Source organism: Euphorbia lathyris, chromosome 2 (assembly GCF_963576675.1).
Source record: "Euphorbia lathyris chromosome 2, ddEupLath1.1, whole genome shotgun sequence".
NCBI classification, from domain to species: domain Eukaryota; kingdom Viridiplantae; phylum Streptophyta; class Magnoliopsida; order Malpighiales; family Euphorbiaceae; genus Euphorbia; species Euphorbia lathyris.
In genome coordinates, this window is record NC_088911.1 from 82,525,773 (window position 1) to 82,542,710 (window position 16,938).

The following is a 16,938-nucleotide window of genomic DNA, read 5'->3' on the forward strand; positions in this document are numbered from 1 at the left end:
TTGTAGCCTTGCAATCGGAACAAGGGGGGTTTTGTAGCCTTGCAATCGGAACAACATTTCTTGATCTTAACATTCGTAATCTCATCGTCGGCATTAATGGATTTTTGGATAAAAACAGAAGATGAACTCAAATCAACGAATGTAAAAAATTTGAATCAGTAAAATTAAATTGTTGAAAACTCACCCTTTCTTTCAGACCCATTGGATCATAAACCATAATCTTCTTCTTTGCGTGATTAGAGAGAGTTAGAGAGGACAAGGGTTTGATTATGCACTAAATGTATGTAAGTGTTTGAAGGGGAGATTTATATATATATATATATATATATAGTTTTATTTTAGAGAGAGAAATTAAGAGAGAGGAGAGAGAAAGAAGAAAGAAAAAAAGAAAAAAGAAATCAAAGAGAGATGGAGAAGATGATATATTTGATTTTTATTTGTTATTTTGAGGTTTATTTGTGATTATTAGATAATAAGGAGGTTAATTTATAAAAATAAATAAATATAAAGATCAAATTAACTCTTTTTCCTTTGACTTTTAACACCGTTAGTCAATTTGGTATGTGTTTGCTAACGGAATGAAGTACATGGTACCACTTTGCAAACTTTTAAACGCGTATTACCAACGGAAATCACTGGCGGAATCAAATCCGCTGCTAATCACAAGCGGAATAGCAACGGACCAGAATCCGCTGCTGATCACCGATGGATCAGCAGCGGAAATCAAGTATGGTTGGTGACTTGTAATTTCACCGGCGAGATCGTTGGTAATGCAAAACGCTGGTGATAATACCAGCCGATTATTTTACACACCGACAAAATTCCGCTGGTGGTGAAATAAGTAAAAAAATATATATATATTTTATATTTAATAAGTTGAAATTTTGATATAGCGGGAATTCTCCCCCTTTTTTCATTTTACTTTCTAATCTCCCCCTTTTCTCTTTCTATCTTTCTATCTTTCTATCTGAAACGTCGAAGTTCTTTCTCTCTATGCTTTGCTCTCTTCTCTCTTTGTACAACCAAGCTTCTCCCTCAAACACCCACTATGTTCTCTTGCCCAGCTCTCTTTCCCTCACTCCTCCCTCTCTCTCTCTCTCTCTCTCTCCACTCTGACCATTGATATCAGAAAGCATCGTTTCCCTCTTTTGCTTGGACGAAGAAGTTGATGTGCCAACAAAGCGTTGAATTATTCTCCACTTTAGGTCAGTAAACTTCCTAAATTTGAATGAGTTTGGGTTAATTTTTAATTGGTTAGGTTTTTTCCTCCTCAATTTCATATTTCCCTTTTAATTTGATATTTGAGTTGATTCTAATTTTTATCTCGTATTCGCATTATCTGTTTACAGAAACATGTTATTCTCTTTTTTTGTGTGCTTTATTTATGCTTTATTTTAGATAATTGTTCTACCATTATTTGTTTATGCTTCATTTTGGTATTTGTGCTTCAAAGGTGTTGTTGAATTGAATTCAAGATGGAATGTATGGAAACGTGTGTGCTTTTCTACAACTGCTTATGTTTTACAGAAACACGTGGTTCTTTTTTTTTGTGTGCTCTATTTATGCTTTATTTTAGATAATTGTTCTACCACAATTTGTTTATGCTTTATTTTAGTATTTGAGCTCAAAGGTGTTGTTGAATTGGATTCAAGATGGAATGTATGGAAACATGTTTTTTGGAAAGGTTTGTGAATTCTTTAAAGGTAGAAGCCCCTTATTTAATTCAGTTGTACAATGAGAAGTTATATGAGACAATAAATATATAACTGCAACATCAACTTGTCTCTTGTTTGTCATTGTTGATTGATGAAGCAGATCTTGTATGATATATAAAGATCATGATGAATGTTTTGATATTTCTGACCTTTTGGTTTCAAATTAATTATGCTGGACGTAAATTATTGTTTGAAATGCAAGCTTCTATAAGTGAGTAAGAGGATATATATTTCATGATTTTGCAGCGAGTGCTTGTTTTTATTTTCTGGAACTAATTTTTTTTGAGATTGCTGTCCTCTGATAGTGTAAGGTTTGCTGAAAGAGATAGCTTTGTTGGTTTGTGGCCTTTGTTATGTGAGTAATTGTGGTGCCATACAGGATGATGTACCATACACATCTGGATTAATCTCCTAACGCATGCCGTCTCAATCTTTACTCATCCAACTAAGGTTTACGAATTCTTGCCTTTCTTTCTGATTTATGTGTTGATTTATATTTAGTATATAATTTGCTCATTTGACAATATTATTATTTTGGGGATAAGGCCAAATTGGACTCTGACATTATCAATGAAGTGCAGATTTGGTCCTAACGTACAAAATGGTCCAAATTTAACCTCAATGTTTCCAAGCAAGATTATGTTTTTGTCTTTGAACTGAATAATTGAAGTGAGTTTTGTTGGTGGTATATAGAGCGATATTATAGTACTCGGATTTGAATTGTGAATGAATGTTGTTAATCTCATATATAAAGAAGGTATGTGAGAATTTTATTGATTGTGTTGAATGACTAGTACTACATGATATTGTTTTTTTTAGGGATAAGGTGTAAAAATACTCCTAACGTTTACTGTTACAGCCTGCTGCAGCCACACATACAGAAGGATCAATCTCACATTCTGAAACATTGGAGCACTTGGTAAGTGTGTATCAAACTATTCTAGTTCTGTTTTCTACAACGTTTCTAGTCCCTGTACAGTCTTCATTTTAGAGATATTAAGAATTAAATTTTTAAAACTTCTTTAAAATCCAAGTACAATACACCCATTCTAAATTAAAAATTATGATAATTGAAATCTAGGATAATTGAATTGGATTAACTGGGTTGGGCATAAATTTTAGGCTTTTAGGGTGCGATGAAATGATTTTAGGTTTTTAGTGTTTAATGGAATGAATAACACGTCCAAATTTAATTAAATATATATAAGGATATCTTTATTATAATTGTTTTTGTTATAAAAGAATTGTGATTGTTGGTTGCTGTACCAAGACATCAAATATTCCTGCAAATCATAAATAGCTCTTAAGATGTAATGCTTAGGACTGCTTTCAACATAACACCTCAACGAAATGTTAAATTTAATGATAAAGAAAGAAAGAAAGAAAAGGGAAAGAAAAGAGAAATAATGCTACAAACGGACTTAATACTTACCACAACTATGAGAGAGATGGTGGTAGTAGAGTGGAATAGAGAGAGGGAGGAGAAGCAGTGAGGGAAATTGGTCTCAACTTGTTCGTCCAACTAGTGCACCTCTTTTGACATTTTTCTCTTATTGGTAATATTTCTAGGCTCAGTTATTTGACAATTGACGGTGTTCATTTGAAAGACTTAAAACTTTTTTGTTGGTAGGATTGTGCTGTTGTTCATAATCATGTCAATTTTAAGTCAATTTATTAACACCGATTGGTGGTAAATTTTACATGCTTTCTGATGTTTAAGGGTTCAAGTTGCTTCAATGAATCTTATGTTGTTGTTAATTTCTTGTGTGCCTTTTCTTGTATGATTCCATTTTGTTTTTTTTTTAATGATGAAACACTGATTAAATGTTAATTATACTGGCCATGCACGTTTCCTTGCTTCATTGTCCTGCTGATCATGTAAATTTTTTTCTAGAGCAGATTTATTGTATCAAATGTCTAGATTTTTATTTTCATGTTAACTTCAGTAACCTAATCATTATAGCACATTGAGCTCAACCCCAAGTGACCAATTTGCGTTTCTGCTGCAATGCTGTGAGAAATTGCGAGTCTTCTGAACCTTCATAGTGGAATTCTAGACTCTAGTTTTTAGTTATGAAGTTCATCTTTTAGCACTGTTATTTGGTCATATGTTTGATTTACCGTGTTACAATTTAGCAAAATCTTGAAAGCACTCAAATACAAAAAGATCTTACACCAACCTTTCTATTCTCTGTGTAAATGCTAGATTGATTGTTTTGTAATCATCTAATGTGTTCTTTAGTTGAAAAAGAACAAGTGTGTGATCAATAGAAATATTGAGAGTGTTGAGCTGAGTACTTGGTTGTAAGTATTCAGTGGTAGAAAAATCTAAGTGTTGGGTTGTAGTACTTAGTAGGAGCTGAGTAGACGAATAGAGGATGTACTCTTGCATACTCACTGCCTTGTAAAGGGTTTGTGCTCTACCTTGAAAGAGCTCAGTATTGGATTGAAAATCCCAGGAGGAACTGGGGACTGGACGTAGGCAGAGAGGCCGAACTAGGATAAGTCGTGCTGAGTAACTTCTAAACTTTTTCTCTCAATATATATATATATATATATGTGCATGTGTTTCTTGTTGTATTTACTCAGCTTATAAATTGTTAAAACTAAAACTGAGTAAATCTGAGTGCTAAGTTGGAAGCTGACCTTTCAAGTGTCAATTCCCAACTCTCAAGTCAAGCAGTCTTAGTCAGCATAGAACTAAAACTGTCTGACTAATCAATCGCCCGTGCTGACCAACACGCTGAGTTATCAAACTCTTAAAATAACATTAAGTCAGCATAATTAAAAGCGAAAAAGTTACATTAGTTCCTAACCTCCCCTTAGAACTAATTACTAGGGACCAACAAGTGGTATCAGAGCCTAAGCTCACTACTCAAAGATCTAACAATCTTGAGCTGATCCCGAAAAATGGGTGAGAATAGCACTCGTTTCCTCCTAGGAAACCAAACAACACAGATACTCCCTGAGGGATTATCAATCACTAGACCTCCCCTATTCTTTGGATCTAATTATACATTCTGGAAGAATAGGATGAAGAACTTTATTCAAGCCACAAACATGAGTGCATGACTTGCAATAGTTCAAGGTCCACATATACCTTATAAAACTGTTGATAATGAGAAAGTTATCAAGAGTGAAACTGAGTGGATAGAGGATGACCTCAGAAAATTACAAAATAATGCTTCGGCTATCAATATGCTTCACTGTGCTCTAGATGCTGCAGAATACAATAAGATTTCAGGTTGTGAGTCAGCATAGGAGATTTGGAAAAAGCTGGAAGTAACTTATGAAGGCACCAGCAAGGTCAAGGAATCCAAAGTAAATCAACACATGCGATTGTATGAGCTGTTCGAGATGACTGACAATAAATGAGCTTAAAAGACTCGGTAAGAATTTCACTGAAGAAGAACAAGTGAAGAAGATCTTACGAAGTCTTCCCAAAATCTGGCAAGCCAAGAAGACAGCTGTAGAGGAAGCTCAGGACCTGACCACATACAAATATGATGAGCTGATCGGTTCCTTGCTGACCCATGAAATCTCCATGAAAAACTTTGAAGCTAAAGAAAAATCTGAGGACAAGAAACAGAAATCACTAATGATGAAAGCTGACTCCACAGAAGCTGAGTCAACTGATGATGAGGAAATGGCCATGTTTACTAGAAAAATGAAAAAGCTGTTCAGAAGAAATGAAAGAAATAGTAAGCGGCCATACAAGAGAGGAGATAGATATAAAGCTGAGTCCAGTGACACCAGATACAAAAAGGACAACTCCAAGCATGTCACATGTTATGAGCGCCATCAAACTGGGCATATTAAGTCAAGCTGTCCTAATCTGAAGAAAGATAAGAATGGAAGCAAAAAGGCAATGATGGCCACGTGGAGTGACAGTGATGAGTCGACATCATCTGAAGCTGAGCAAAATGAAACAACCAACATATGTTTCATGGCAGATGATGGAGCTGACCAATCTCAATCTGAGCAAGCTGACCTCTCTGGAGATTCTGAGCAGGAGGAAAACAACAATGAGGTAACATCCTTACTTTTGCTTAGAAACGAAATGGTAAATGCCCTGAGTGACTTATATACACTAACTAAGAAGTGTAACAAAAAGATTAAGGCACTCAGCAGGCGCTGCGATGAGATTGAGGAGATCAAGCTGAGTGACCTCCGATATCTCCTCCAGGACAACTCAGATTTACATACCAACATGCAAATCTTACATAAGTTTGTCACGGAGGTTCAAACTGAGTCAAAGAAACTTAGAAAGGATGTCACAACTTTACAGAACCAAATAAAAGGTTCAACTAAGAATAAACCCCATGCTGAGTACTCAGGTACTGGTCAGCATAAACAGTTTACTCAATGTAGCTGTTGTGGGAAGAAAGGACACACAAAAGCTGTGTGTTGGCATAACAAACAGACTGTCCAATGTGACTTCTGTGGTAAGAAAGGTCATACTACCAAGGTATGCTGGCATGCTCAGCACAACAATGCTGATCACACTCAACATCACCCTCAAAGGGTAACTATGTGTGGCTTTTGTGGTAAAAGTGGCCATACTACAAATGTATGTCGTCACAAGTTAAAATATGACTTTGCACCTGTTTACACTAACAAGAAAGGACCCAAAAAGAATTGGGTACCTAAAAACGAATAGTTTAAAATGCAGGTCAGCTTGACATGCGTGGAGAAATCAAAACTTTGGTATATAGACAGCGCATTTTCAAGACACATGACAGGTGATGAAACTCAGTTCATCACACTAGAGCTTAAACGAGGAGGTAGTGTAAGTTTTGGAGACAACAAGAAGGGCAAGATAGTTGGCTCAGGAACTATCGAAGGTAACCCTAAAATTGAGTCAGTCTCCTTAGTTAAAGGTCTCAAATATAATCTTCTAATAGTAGCTCAGCTTTGCAAGAGTGGAAGGAAGGTTATATTTGATGATACTAAGTGTCAAATACTCTAGGGAAAAACAAATGATTTGATTTTAACAGCCCCTCGTGTAGAAAATGTTTACATGTTGTGTTTGGAAAAAGAATTTTCAAAAAGTATATGATTGGTGTCAAAAGAGGACAACTCTTGGCTATGGCATAGGAGACTTGGGCATGTCAGCATGGACCTCCTTGCCAAACTAGCTAGAAAGCAATTAGTTGAGGGATTACCCAAATTAAAGTACGAAAAAGATCAACTTTGTAATGCTTGTCAGCAAGGTAAACAAATCAAAAAGTCATTTCATAGCAAAAAGGTTGTCTCAACCAAAAGACCATTGGAATTACTACATTTGGATCTTTTCGGACCTATCCAGCCACTCAGCATGGGAGGTAAGAAATTTTCCTTAGTTATTGTAGATGATTTCTCTAGGTATACTTGGGTCATCTTGCTGAGTAGCAAAGATGAAACATTTGAGATGTTTACTTCATTAGTCAAAAAGCTTGAAAATGATAAAGACCTAAGAGTAGCTCACATTAGAAGTGATAATGGTGGAGAATTCAAAAACCAAATGTTTGATGAATTCTGTGAAACTAATGGTATTGACCACAATTTCTCTGCCCCTAGAACTCCTCAACAGAATGGAGTTGTTGAAAGGAAGAATATGACAATAATAGAAATTGCTAGGACAATGCTGAGTGAAAATAGGCTTCCAAAGTATTTTTGGAGAGAAGCTGTCAATACAGCATGTTATATATTGAATAGGGCCTTGGTAAGACCTATATTAAAGAAAACCCCTTATGAACTTTGGAAAGGACGAAAGCCCAATATTGAATACTTTCGTGCCTTTGGGTGTCAATGTTTTATACTCAACACTAAGGATAATTTGGCAAAGTTTGATGCCAAAGCTGACGAAGCGATCTTTTTGGGATACTCAACAAACAGTAAAGCATATAGAATTTATAATAAAAGGACCCAGGTTGTAGAAGAGTCAGTCCATGTAGATTTCGATGAAACTGACCCTGCAGGAAGAACAACTCAACACACAGAGGAAGAACCCAACTCAGCTTCGGCTGACCAGAATGGACATGCTGAGTCACCAGCACAAGAACTGACCAAAGGTAAAATCGAAACTGAAATTACCTTTGCTGACCAATCTGTCCCTACAGAGATTGTAGAAACACCTGTTCCAAACAACTCAACATTACCCAAGGAGATAAAAATTCCAAGAGGACATTCAGAAAAATCCATCCTGGATGATGCCAACAACAAAGTAATGACTAGAGACCAGCTTAGAAAATTCCTTAGCAACGTTGCTTTCGTATTAGTTCATGAATCAAAGAACTTTGCTGATGCTGAGCATGATGAGTATTGGATCAATGTCATACTAGAAGAGCTTGACCAATTCACGAGAAATGAGGTATGAGATTTAGTACCTAAACCTAGGAATAAAAAATCCATAGGAACTAAGTGGGTTTTTAGAAACAAACTAGATGAGCATGGAAATGTAATCAGGAACAAAGCTCGACTTGTAGCCCAAGGCTATAGTCAGTAAGAGGGCATTGATTATGGTGAAACCTTTGCACCAGTTGCTAGGTTAGAAGTTATACGTATATTGTGTGCATATGCTAGTTTCATGAACTTTAAATTGTATCAAATGGATGTCAAAAGTGCATTTCTTAATGGTTTTATAAACGAAGAGGTATATGTTAATCAACCTCCCGGTTTTGAAGATCCAAAATTTCCAAACCACGTTTATAAACTCAAGAAAGCCTTATATGGCCTGAAGCAAGCTCCAAGAGCTTGGTATGAAAGGTTGACCAACTTCCTGCTGACCAGGAATTATGTCAGAGGAAAAGCTGACACAACCCTGTGTTGAAACACCTTTTCCACAAGATTTTGATTTGACAAAATCATCCATGATTAAGAGGCAATTAAATTTAAATGCTTTGATTTAATTGTACTAATATGTTTGTTCAATATTGAGTGCAAAAATATATATAAAGTAAAGACAGGACAAAAGTCAGCACAAGCAAAGCTGAGTAGAATGGAACTCAGCATGACAGAATGGAAGCTGAGTGGAGTAGAACTCAGAAGCAAAACGAAGCTAACTAAATTTGAAGACTTCTTCAGAAGCGTTTAAACTGAACGAAGCTGACCAAGAAGGAACTCAGCTTGGAAGTTGAACATCCGAAGATAACGAATAAAGCTGAGCAACAGTCAGGACAGCATGAAGGATCCGTTCACTAAAGGACAATCGCTGCCAATCTTCTGCACCAATAATTGGAACCTCGAAGACACACAAAAGACTAATTCCAAGAAACATGGGTCATTGGATTATTGGTAAAAGACAACTGACGCAAAAAGACAAGTCTGGTGCAATAAGACAAAACCTGACGCCTGAAGAAATTAGAGGAAGGGAATGGCGGAACAGACTGAAGCTGACCAGAATCTGTCCCCCAAAAGAGCCGTTTTGGTGTTAACGGTAACAACAATTCAAACGATCCAAATCTACACTTTTCCTTCTATAAAAGTACAATGAAGAACCTTGGATAATTATCGAAGTATCAAAAGAAAAATACAAAGAGAGAAAATCTCGAAAGCACTCAAATACAAAAAGATCTTACACCAACTTTTCATTCTCTGTGTAAATGCTAGATTGATTGTTTTGTAATCATCTAAAGTGTTCTTTAGTTGAAAAAGAACAAGTCTGTGATCAATAGGAATATTGAGAGTGTTAAGCTGAGTGCTTGGTTGTAAGCATTCAGTGGTAGAGAAATCTAGGTGCTGGGTTGTAGCACTTAGTAGGAGTTGAGTAAACGAATATAGGAAGGTACTCTTGCATATTCAACTGCCTTGTAATTGGTTTGTGCTCTACCGTTAAAGAGCTCAGTATTGGATTCAAAAAGCCCGGAGGACTCTGGGGACTTGACGTAGGCAGAGAGGCCGAACCAGGATAAGTGATACTGAGTAATTTCTAAACTCTCTCTCATATTGCATGTGTTGTTTGCTTTATTTACTCAGCATATAAATTGCCAAAGCTGACCTTGAGTAAATAAGTGGTGCTGAGTTAGAAGCTGATCTCCAAGAGTGTCAATTCTGACTAAAGCTGTCTTGAAACATATCTCACAAAGCTGACCAAAAGCTGAGTTAATAAACTCTCAAAATAACCTTCACTCAGCATTACTAAATGCGAAAAAGTTATATTAGTTCCTAACCCCCCATTGGAACTAATTACCAGGGACCAACACCCTGTTCATTAAGAAAAAGGGTAAACATACCCTACTTGCACAAATCTATGTAGATGACATAATATTTGGTGCTACTGACGAATCCTTGTGTCAAGAGTTTAGCAAACAGATGCAGACTGAGTTCGAAATGTCTATGATGGGAGAACTCAGCTTCTTCCTTGGACTTTAGATCAAGCAAGGTAAGAACGACATCTTCATTAGTCAGTCCAAGTACACCAAGGAGATGTTAAAGAAATTTGATATGGAAGACTGTAAGCCCATATCAACCCCTATGGGTACTGATACTGTCCTATGCAAAGATGAGAAAAGTAAGTCAATAGATAGTAAACTTTATCGAGGTATGATAGGATCCTTACTTTATCTCACTACTAGTAGACCTGATATACAGTACTTAGTATGTTATTGTGCAAGATATCAAGCTGACCCAAGGGAATCTCACTTAATTGCTGTAAAAAGAATTTTTAGATATTTGCAGAGCTCAGTTGATGCAGGTTTGTGGTATCTAGCCTCAAATGACTTCACACTCATAGGATACACTGATGCTGACTATGGACGGGATAACCTAGAGCGTAAGAGTACTTCAGGAGGATGCCATTTTCTTGGAAGCTGTCTAGTATCCTGGTTCAGCAAGAAGCAGTCATCAGTTGCTCTGTCTACAACTGAAGCTGAGTACGTTGCTGCTGGAAGCTGTGTAGCTCAAGTCCTATGGATAAAGCAACAGCTTGAGGATTATGGAGTAAGAACTGAGACAATAGAGATCAAATGTGACAACAAAAGTGCCATTGATCTATCCAAGAATCCTATTCAACACAGCAGGATGAAGCATGTCAGCATAAGACATCACTTCATCAGAGATCACGTACTAAAGGGTGAGATCAAGCTGACTTATGTGCCAATAAATGAACAGCTTGCAGATATCTTCACCAAGCCCTTGGCTCGTGAACAATTTAATATACTAAGGGAAGATATCGGTATGTCTAATCCTCTTCAATAATTCTAAGTATTTGAATAAATGATGAGTGATTGTCATGCTGACTGATATCAATCTAGTAACTACTGCACATTGAGCTTAATAGTCTATGCTGAGTAGATACAAATGCTGAGTAAATATTATGTGCTGAGTAGATAAACATATTGAGTAATCATCTTATGCTGAGTAGATGTACATGCTGTGTGATTAACGTATGTTGAGTTACTAAGAGATAGGAAATCCATCTACGTAGAATTAAATACTCAGTATCACAAACGACTCATATTCTGGCAAACTGAGTAAATGCCCACTTGCACCGATAAACAATGACACGTGTAACAAATCATGCCTAGGAAAACGCAAGTAATAATGAATACCCATGCGCCGAACCTGTCATAAATGGCAGAATCATTGTCGATTAAAGTCCCAAGATGAAAACGGCTAGTTCATTAATGACTCAAAACTCTATAAGTAGTGGAAGGATCCCCACTCATTACTCTTTACGCTTACGATCTTCTGTAATCGAACCCTTCTCTCTCCCTAAACCTCAAAATCTTCATCTGTAACTATGGCTTCCGGCAAGAACGAAATCCCTAACATCACCACTCAGCTTGGCCAAACCTCTAGTAAACCTACTCAAGCTGACCCCGCTGGTTCTTCGAAGCAAATAGAAAGGAATATGATCAAGGTCCATAAAAAGGTCAACAACTTGGAGGTTCTGAAGTGCAGATGGTTTTCTCCAGGATTCGTCACTTCTGAGAAGCCATTCTGCGACTGGATCGAGAAGAACAATGGACCGGTCTCTTCTCACTCGCCGGAAAAACATACCCTAGACTGGTAAGAGAGTTTTATTCCAACATGTTTGTTGATGAAGAAGATGCTGACTATTTGGAGACTACAGTCAAAGGTCAAAAAATCACCATAACCCCTGCCTATCTAGCTACTTTGCTCGATTTACCAGACGAAGGAATAGAATTTAGGACAACAAAAGAGAAGGTACCAAAGGAGAAGCTCGACAAGATCAAGGGGTTCTGCAAACCTAAAGATCATAAAAGTGAAATACCCAGCACATGTATTGGGCAAGAACAGAAGATGGCTCACTACATGCTGACCAACTTCATCTTCCCCAAACTCAACTCAGCCTCATCTGCCTCCAATTTTGAACAGTGCTTCATATGGCACATGTTGACCTACACTCCACTTAACATGCCCGTCTTTCTGGTTGGGGCTCTTCAACGCAGTGGAAAGAAGCTCAGGCTGGGTTCTCTGATCACTAAGATCATTGAGGACAAACAGATTGAGACAATAAATGAAACTGACACTTTGGGAAGTGAGATCACATCAGCTCTGCTGGTTGGACTGTTGTACAATCAACTGTTGAAAGGATATGAAGAAGTTGTAGATGCTGAGGAAAATGATGAAGTTGAGCTAGAAATTGAGCCTGAAAATGAGCATGAGAAAGAAGTAGAGGCTCCTGCTGAGTCACCTAAGGAAAAGAAGATGAAGAAGAGAAAGGCCATTGAAACATGCTCCAAAGACATCCAAGCTGTCCCAAAGAAAGTGAGACTAGTGTCTCAAGAAAAAGTTAAAGCTGACAAGGCTAAGGAGAAAGCTGAGTCGGCAGAGAAGAGAAAGAGGCGAGAAGAGCCTGAGGATGAAGAAGAGGGAACTCCGGAATCCCCTTTGATGAAAAGGAAGAAGGTTAATACCTTAAAGACAGTTGAAGCTGATCCCCTAGATTGGGTTGTATCCTCCAAAGGTCATGGAACTGACCTAGAAAAGGAAACTGAGAAAGAAATTGAGCAAAGAGCTGAGAAAGTAAATGTTGAAAAAGAAAGGGAAGCTGAGAAAGAAACTCATGTTGAGGAAAACGTCCATACTGAGCAGGAAGAACATGCTGATGTTGAGCAACCTCAGGGTGATGTTGAGCAATGAGTTGAGAAAGAAGAAAATGTTGCTGTTGAGGATCATGTTGAGCAACATGAGCATCCAACTATGGTAGAAGATACAGTTGATACTGATGAGGAGAACATTGATGCTGACCCTTCTCCTCCCAAGGAACAAAGGTTCAAGCGGCTTAAGAAGAAAGCCCATAAAACTCAAGTTATTGATCTCCTTGCAGACTCTCCTCCTCAAGATATTGATGCTGAAATGTCCAAAATTCAGTTCAAATATTTCTCTCATGATGCTGAGCTTGAGTCTCCTCCAACGGATCTTGTGCAAAACCAAGCCTCTGTTACTCATATTGAGGAACAAGCCAAGACTCCGGAGAATCCAAAAACTGCTCAAGATGATACAAATCCTGCTTCAACTTCACCCACTCAGGATGAGAAGATCAACATAATTAATCAAACTTCACCTCCAACTCAGCATATTGACACCTCAGCTCCTGCAGATAATCTGCATCAAAGTCCAGTCACCAATCAGGGTAATCAATCTGGAAAACAGCCAACTCCTCCACCCTCAAGCTCAATTCCAGCCTCTGAGACAAATGCGGCTCAATTCACCTACTTGAATGCCACTGAGTCAGGCCGACTCATCATTGCCTCTGCTCAGTCCTTGCTTCAAGAATTGAACCCTCCTCAAGCTGATGCTGCTAGATCTTCTAATACTGAGTCCTCTCAACTGCCTGGAATCACTCAGCTTCTCAATGAACTAAGAGGACTCAAGGATCTAGTAAGTGTTATGACCACCATTCAAACTCAGCAACCAAGGCAAGACCAAATAACAAAGTTGACTGAATTGGTTCTCACAATGGTAAACCATCTGAACTCGCTTGAAGGAAAAATCCAACAACCATCAGAAGTTAATCCAAGGTATGCCACTTTCACTGAACTTCAAGGATATTTTGCTAAGTTAACTGCAGAACTGACCAAATCAAGCGCACCTGGCAATGCTGAGTTTGCCACCTCTGCTGAACTTCAAGAATGCTTTACCAAGCTTAATGCTGAGCTGACCAGTACGCGTGACTTAGTATCTTCCTCCTCTCAGTGTACAATTGACCAACTGAGTGAAGCAGTCAACCTACTCAACATCAACAAAGCACAAATGGATGTTGATCCAGTCTCCAACAGTCAACTCTTGAGCTTTTCCCAAGCAATTATGAAGGCAATGCGCATCAACAATGCCCAACGCATATTTTATGACTCTGCCTTGCTCAAGATGTACCACCAATCTTTTGGTCAGCTCACCAGCTCGCTCACCTGGCTTAGCAAATCTCATGAATGCCTGCTCAGCATGATTAGCAGTTCTCTTCGGGTTCCTCGCCATGTCCAAGATGACAGTGTTCCCATAATTGATGGCTTGCGAGAAAGTACTAAGAGGCTCCAGCGTTACTCAACTCACCTCTCCTCTCATGCTCGCACTGACACATTCATTTATAAACCCGATGATGGCAAAACGGGGGAGAACAGCCAAGAGGGAACTCAGAGCCACAGAGGAACTCAGCTTCCAGGTAATGCCTTAGGAAGTAAGGATAAAGGCAAGGGAGTATATCAAGCTGCGGAAAAGAAGAAGAACTAAATATAGATATAGCTTAGTCAATGTCTAGGACTTAGCATAAGAATCCTTCTTTATATGTTTTTTTTTGTTCGGCTTAATCTATGACAAGTACTATTTCCTCAATCTGGCCGATAAAATTGAACAAACAAATTAAGAAGTAAAACATACTCATTATACATTAACACTAAAATACTTATGTAATAAACTGAGTAGCAACATACCTCTAATATTTTTGAAAACTGACTAAAATCAAATTAGCTTAGATCTTGAAAAATCTAACATTAAATTAAGTCAGTATACACAAATGTCTTAAGAATAATTCAATTAAATCTTGGAAGGTTTAGAATTAAGTTAAGACAATATGTGCAACCCTTACGGGGGAGTCATTTAAAAAAATATATCAATCATGGGGTAACTTATAACTGAGTTCCATAATTATGTATTTTGCCAACATCAAAATGGGGGAGTTTGTTGAAACACCTTTCCACAAGATTTTGATTTGACAAAATCATCCATGATTAAGAGGCAATTAAATTTAAATGCTTTGATTTAATTGTACTAATGTGTTTGTTCAATATTGAGTGCAAATATATATATATAAAGTTAGACAGGTCAAAAGTCAACATAAGCCAAAAACTGAGTGGAACTGAACTCAGCATGAAAGAATAGAAGCTGAGTAAAGTAGAACTCAGAATCAGAAGTCTTCTTCAAAATTGCCAGAACGAAGCTGACCAAATTAGAAGACTTTCAGAAGTGAATAAACAGAACAGAGCTGACTAAGAAAGAACTCAGCATGAAAGTTGAACATTCGAAGATAACGAATGAAGCTGAGTAACAGTCAGGACAGCATGAAGGATCCGTTCACTAAAGGACAAAGTCTGCCGATCTTCTGCACCAATAATTGAAGCCTCGAAAATACACAGAAGACTAATTCCAAGAATCATGGGTCTATGGATTATTGGTAAAAGACAACTGGCACAAAAAGACAAGTCTGATGCAAGAAGACAAAACCTGACGACTGTAGAAAACAGAGGAAGGGAATGGCGGAATAGTCTGAAGCTGACCAGAAGCTGTCTGCTAAAAGAGCCGTTTTGGACTTAACGGCTAAATCATCTCAAATGATCCAATCTTCAGAAATTCATCTATAAAAGGACAATGATAGTTCTTGGATCATTTGCCGAAGTATCAAAAGAAAAATACAAGAGAGAAAATCTTGAAAGCACTCAAATACAAAAAGATCTTACACCAACCTTTCTATTCTCTGTGTAAATGCTAGATTGATTGTTTTGTAATCATCTAATGTGTTCTTTAGTTGAAAAAGAACAAGTGTGTGATCAATAGGAATATGGAGAGTGTTGAGCTGAGTACTTGGTTGTAAGTATTCAGTGGTAGAAAAATCTAAGTGCTGGGTTGTAGTACTTAGTAGGAGCTGAGTAGACGAATAGAGGACGTACTCTTGCATACTCACTGCCTTGTAAAGGGTTTGTGCTCTACCTTGAAAGAGCTCAGTATTGGATTGAAAATCCTAGGAGGAACTGGGGACTGGACGTAGGCAGAGAGGCCGAACCAGGATAAGTCGTGCTGAGTAACTTCTAAACTCTTTCTCTCAATATATATATATATATATATATATATATATATATATGTGCATGTGTTGCTTGTTGTATTTACTCAGCTTATAAATTGTTAAAACTGAAACTGAGTAAATCCGAGTGCTAAGTTGGAAGCTGACCTTTCAAGTGTCAATTCCCAACTCTCAAGTCAAGCAGTCTTAGTCAGTTTAGAACTAAAACTGTCTGACTAATCAATCGCCCGTGCTGACCAACACGCTGAGTTATCAAACTCTTAAAATAACATTAAGTCAGCATAATTAAAAGCGAAAAAGTTACATTAGTTCCTAACCCCCCCTTGGAACTAATTACTAGGGACCAACACGAATAAGTAGGGCCACTGGACATCTAGTGTACCAAAAGAGATTTTATGGTACTAAATTCTGCATATGCCCTGGTGGATCTCAGGTCAATAGTGCTCGTATAGCTGATTTTGCATATTCTTATACCTATTGAAGAGCTTACTATTATACTTTTAAAAATAATTGCAGTGCATTGGCATGTTTGACTCTTTATAGTTGGTCAATTATCTTAAAATTATCTGATTTCTTTCTTTTGTAGTGATATTATCGAACTACTATGACCTGTCATTTAGTGACATTCTTCATTGGTGGAAATTTGCTGTCATTCTTAAGGAGCAAGACATATACAGGCTGAAGGAAGTTTTGAAGGGCATATCTGATGTTGAGTTTGTGGCACTACATAACAATTTAGTTGAGGTGAATACTTGTCATGCTTGAGAATACTTGTCATGCTCGTAGCAATTAAGTGTAAGTCTAGAGTAGATTAGGTTCAGTCAATTTATGGCAGGAATTATATGCTCAAGGCAATACAAATCATGAGTTGTAATCGTGTGAATCATAAGAGTCAAATTTGTATATATATCATATACGAGTTCCCTTCAATCCAAATAAATTGACTAATTAAAAAAAATTATTTTTTTTTCAATTTTCATGATT

General features: G+C 37.5%; 1 protein-coding gene across 8 annotated transcripts; it reads left to right on the top strand.

Annotated features, from left to right (window-relative positions):
* The first annotated feature begins 973 nt into the window (after positions 1-973).
* Positions 974-15,916, top strand: LOC136218729 (uncharacterized). Of its 8 annotated transcripts, none has more exons than XM_066005796.1 (4): positions 974-1,205; positions 2,095-2,472; positions 2,575-2,634; positions 3,679-15,916. In XM_066005796.1, exon 4 carries the CDS (start codon positions 12,864-12,866, stop codon positions 14,388-14,390), a length of 1,527 nt encoding a protein of 508 aa, XP_065861868.1. In that variant the 5' UTR covers positions 974-1,205; positions 2,095-2,472; positions 2,575-2,634; positions 3,679-12,863; the 3' UTR covers positions 14,391-15,916. The 8 variants fall into 8 exon arrangements, with proteins under 8 accessions (XP_065861868.1, XP_065861870.1, XP_065861866.1 ...); XM_066005798.1 differs by having other exon boundaries at positions 2,095-2,165; XM_066005794.1 differs by having other exon boundaries at positions 2,095-5,745; positions 6,376-15,916.
* The last annotated feature ends 1,022 nt before the right edge of the window (positions 15,917-16,938 follow it).

Coding starts and splice junctions, on each gene's coding strand:
- LOC136218729 (XM_066005792.1), top strand. CDS start 12,864: ATGGTAGAAGATACAGTTGATACTGATGAGGAGAACATTGATGCTGAC.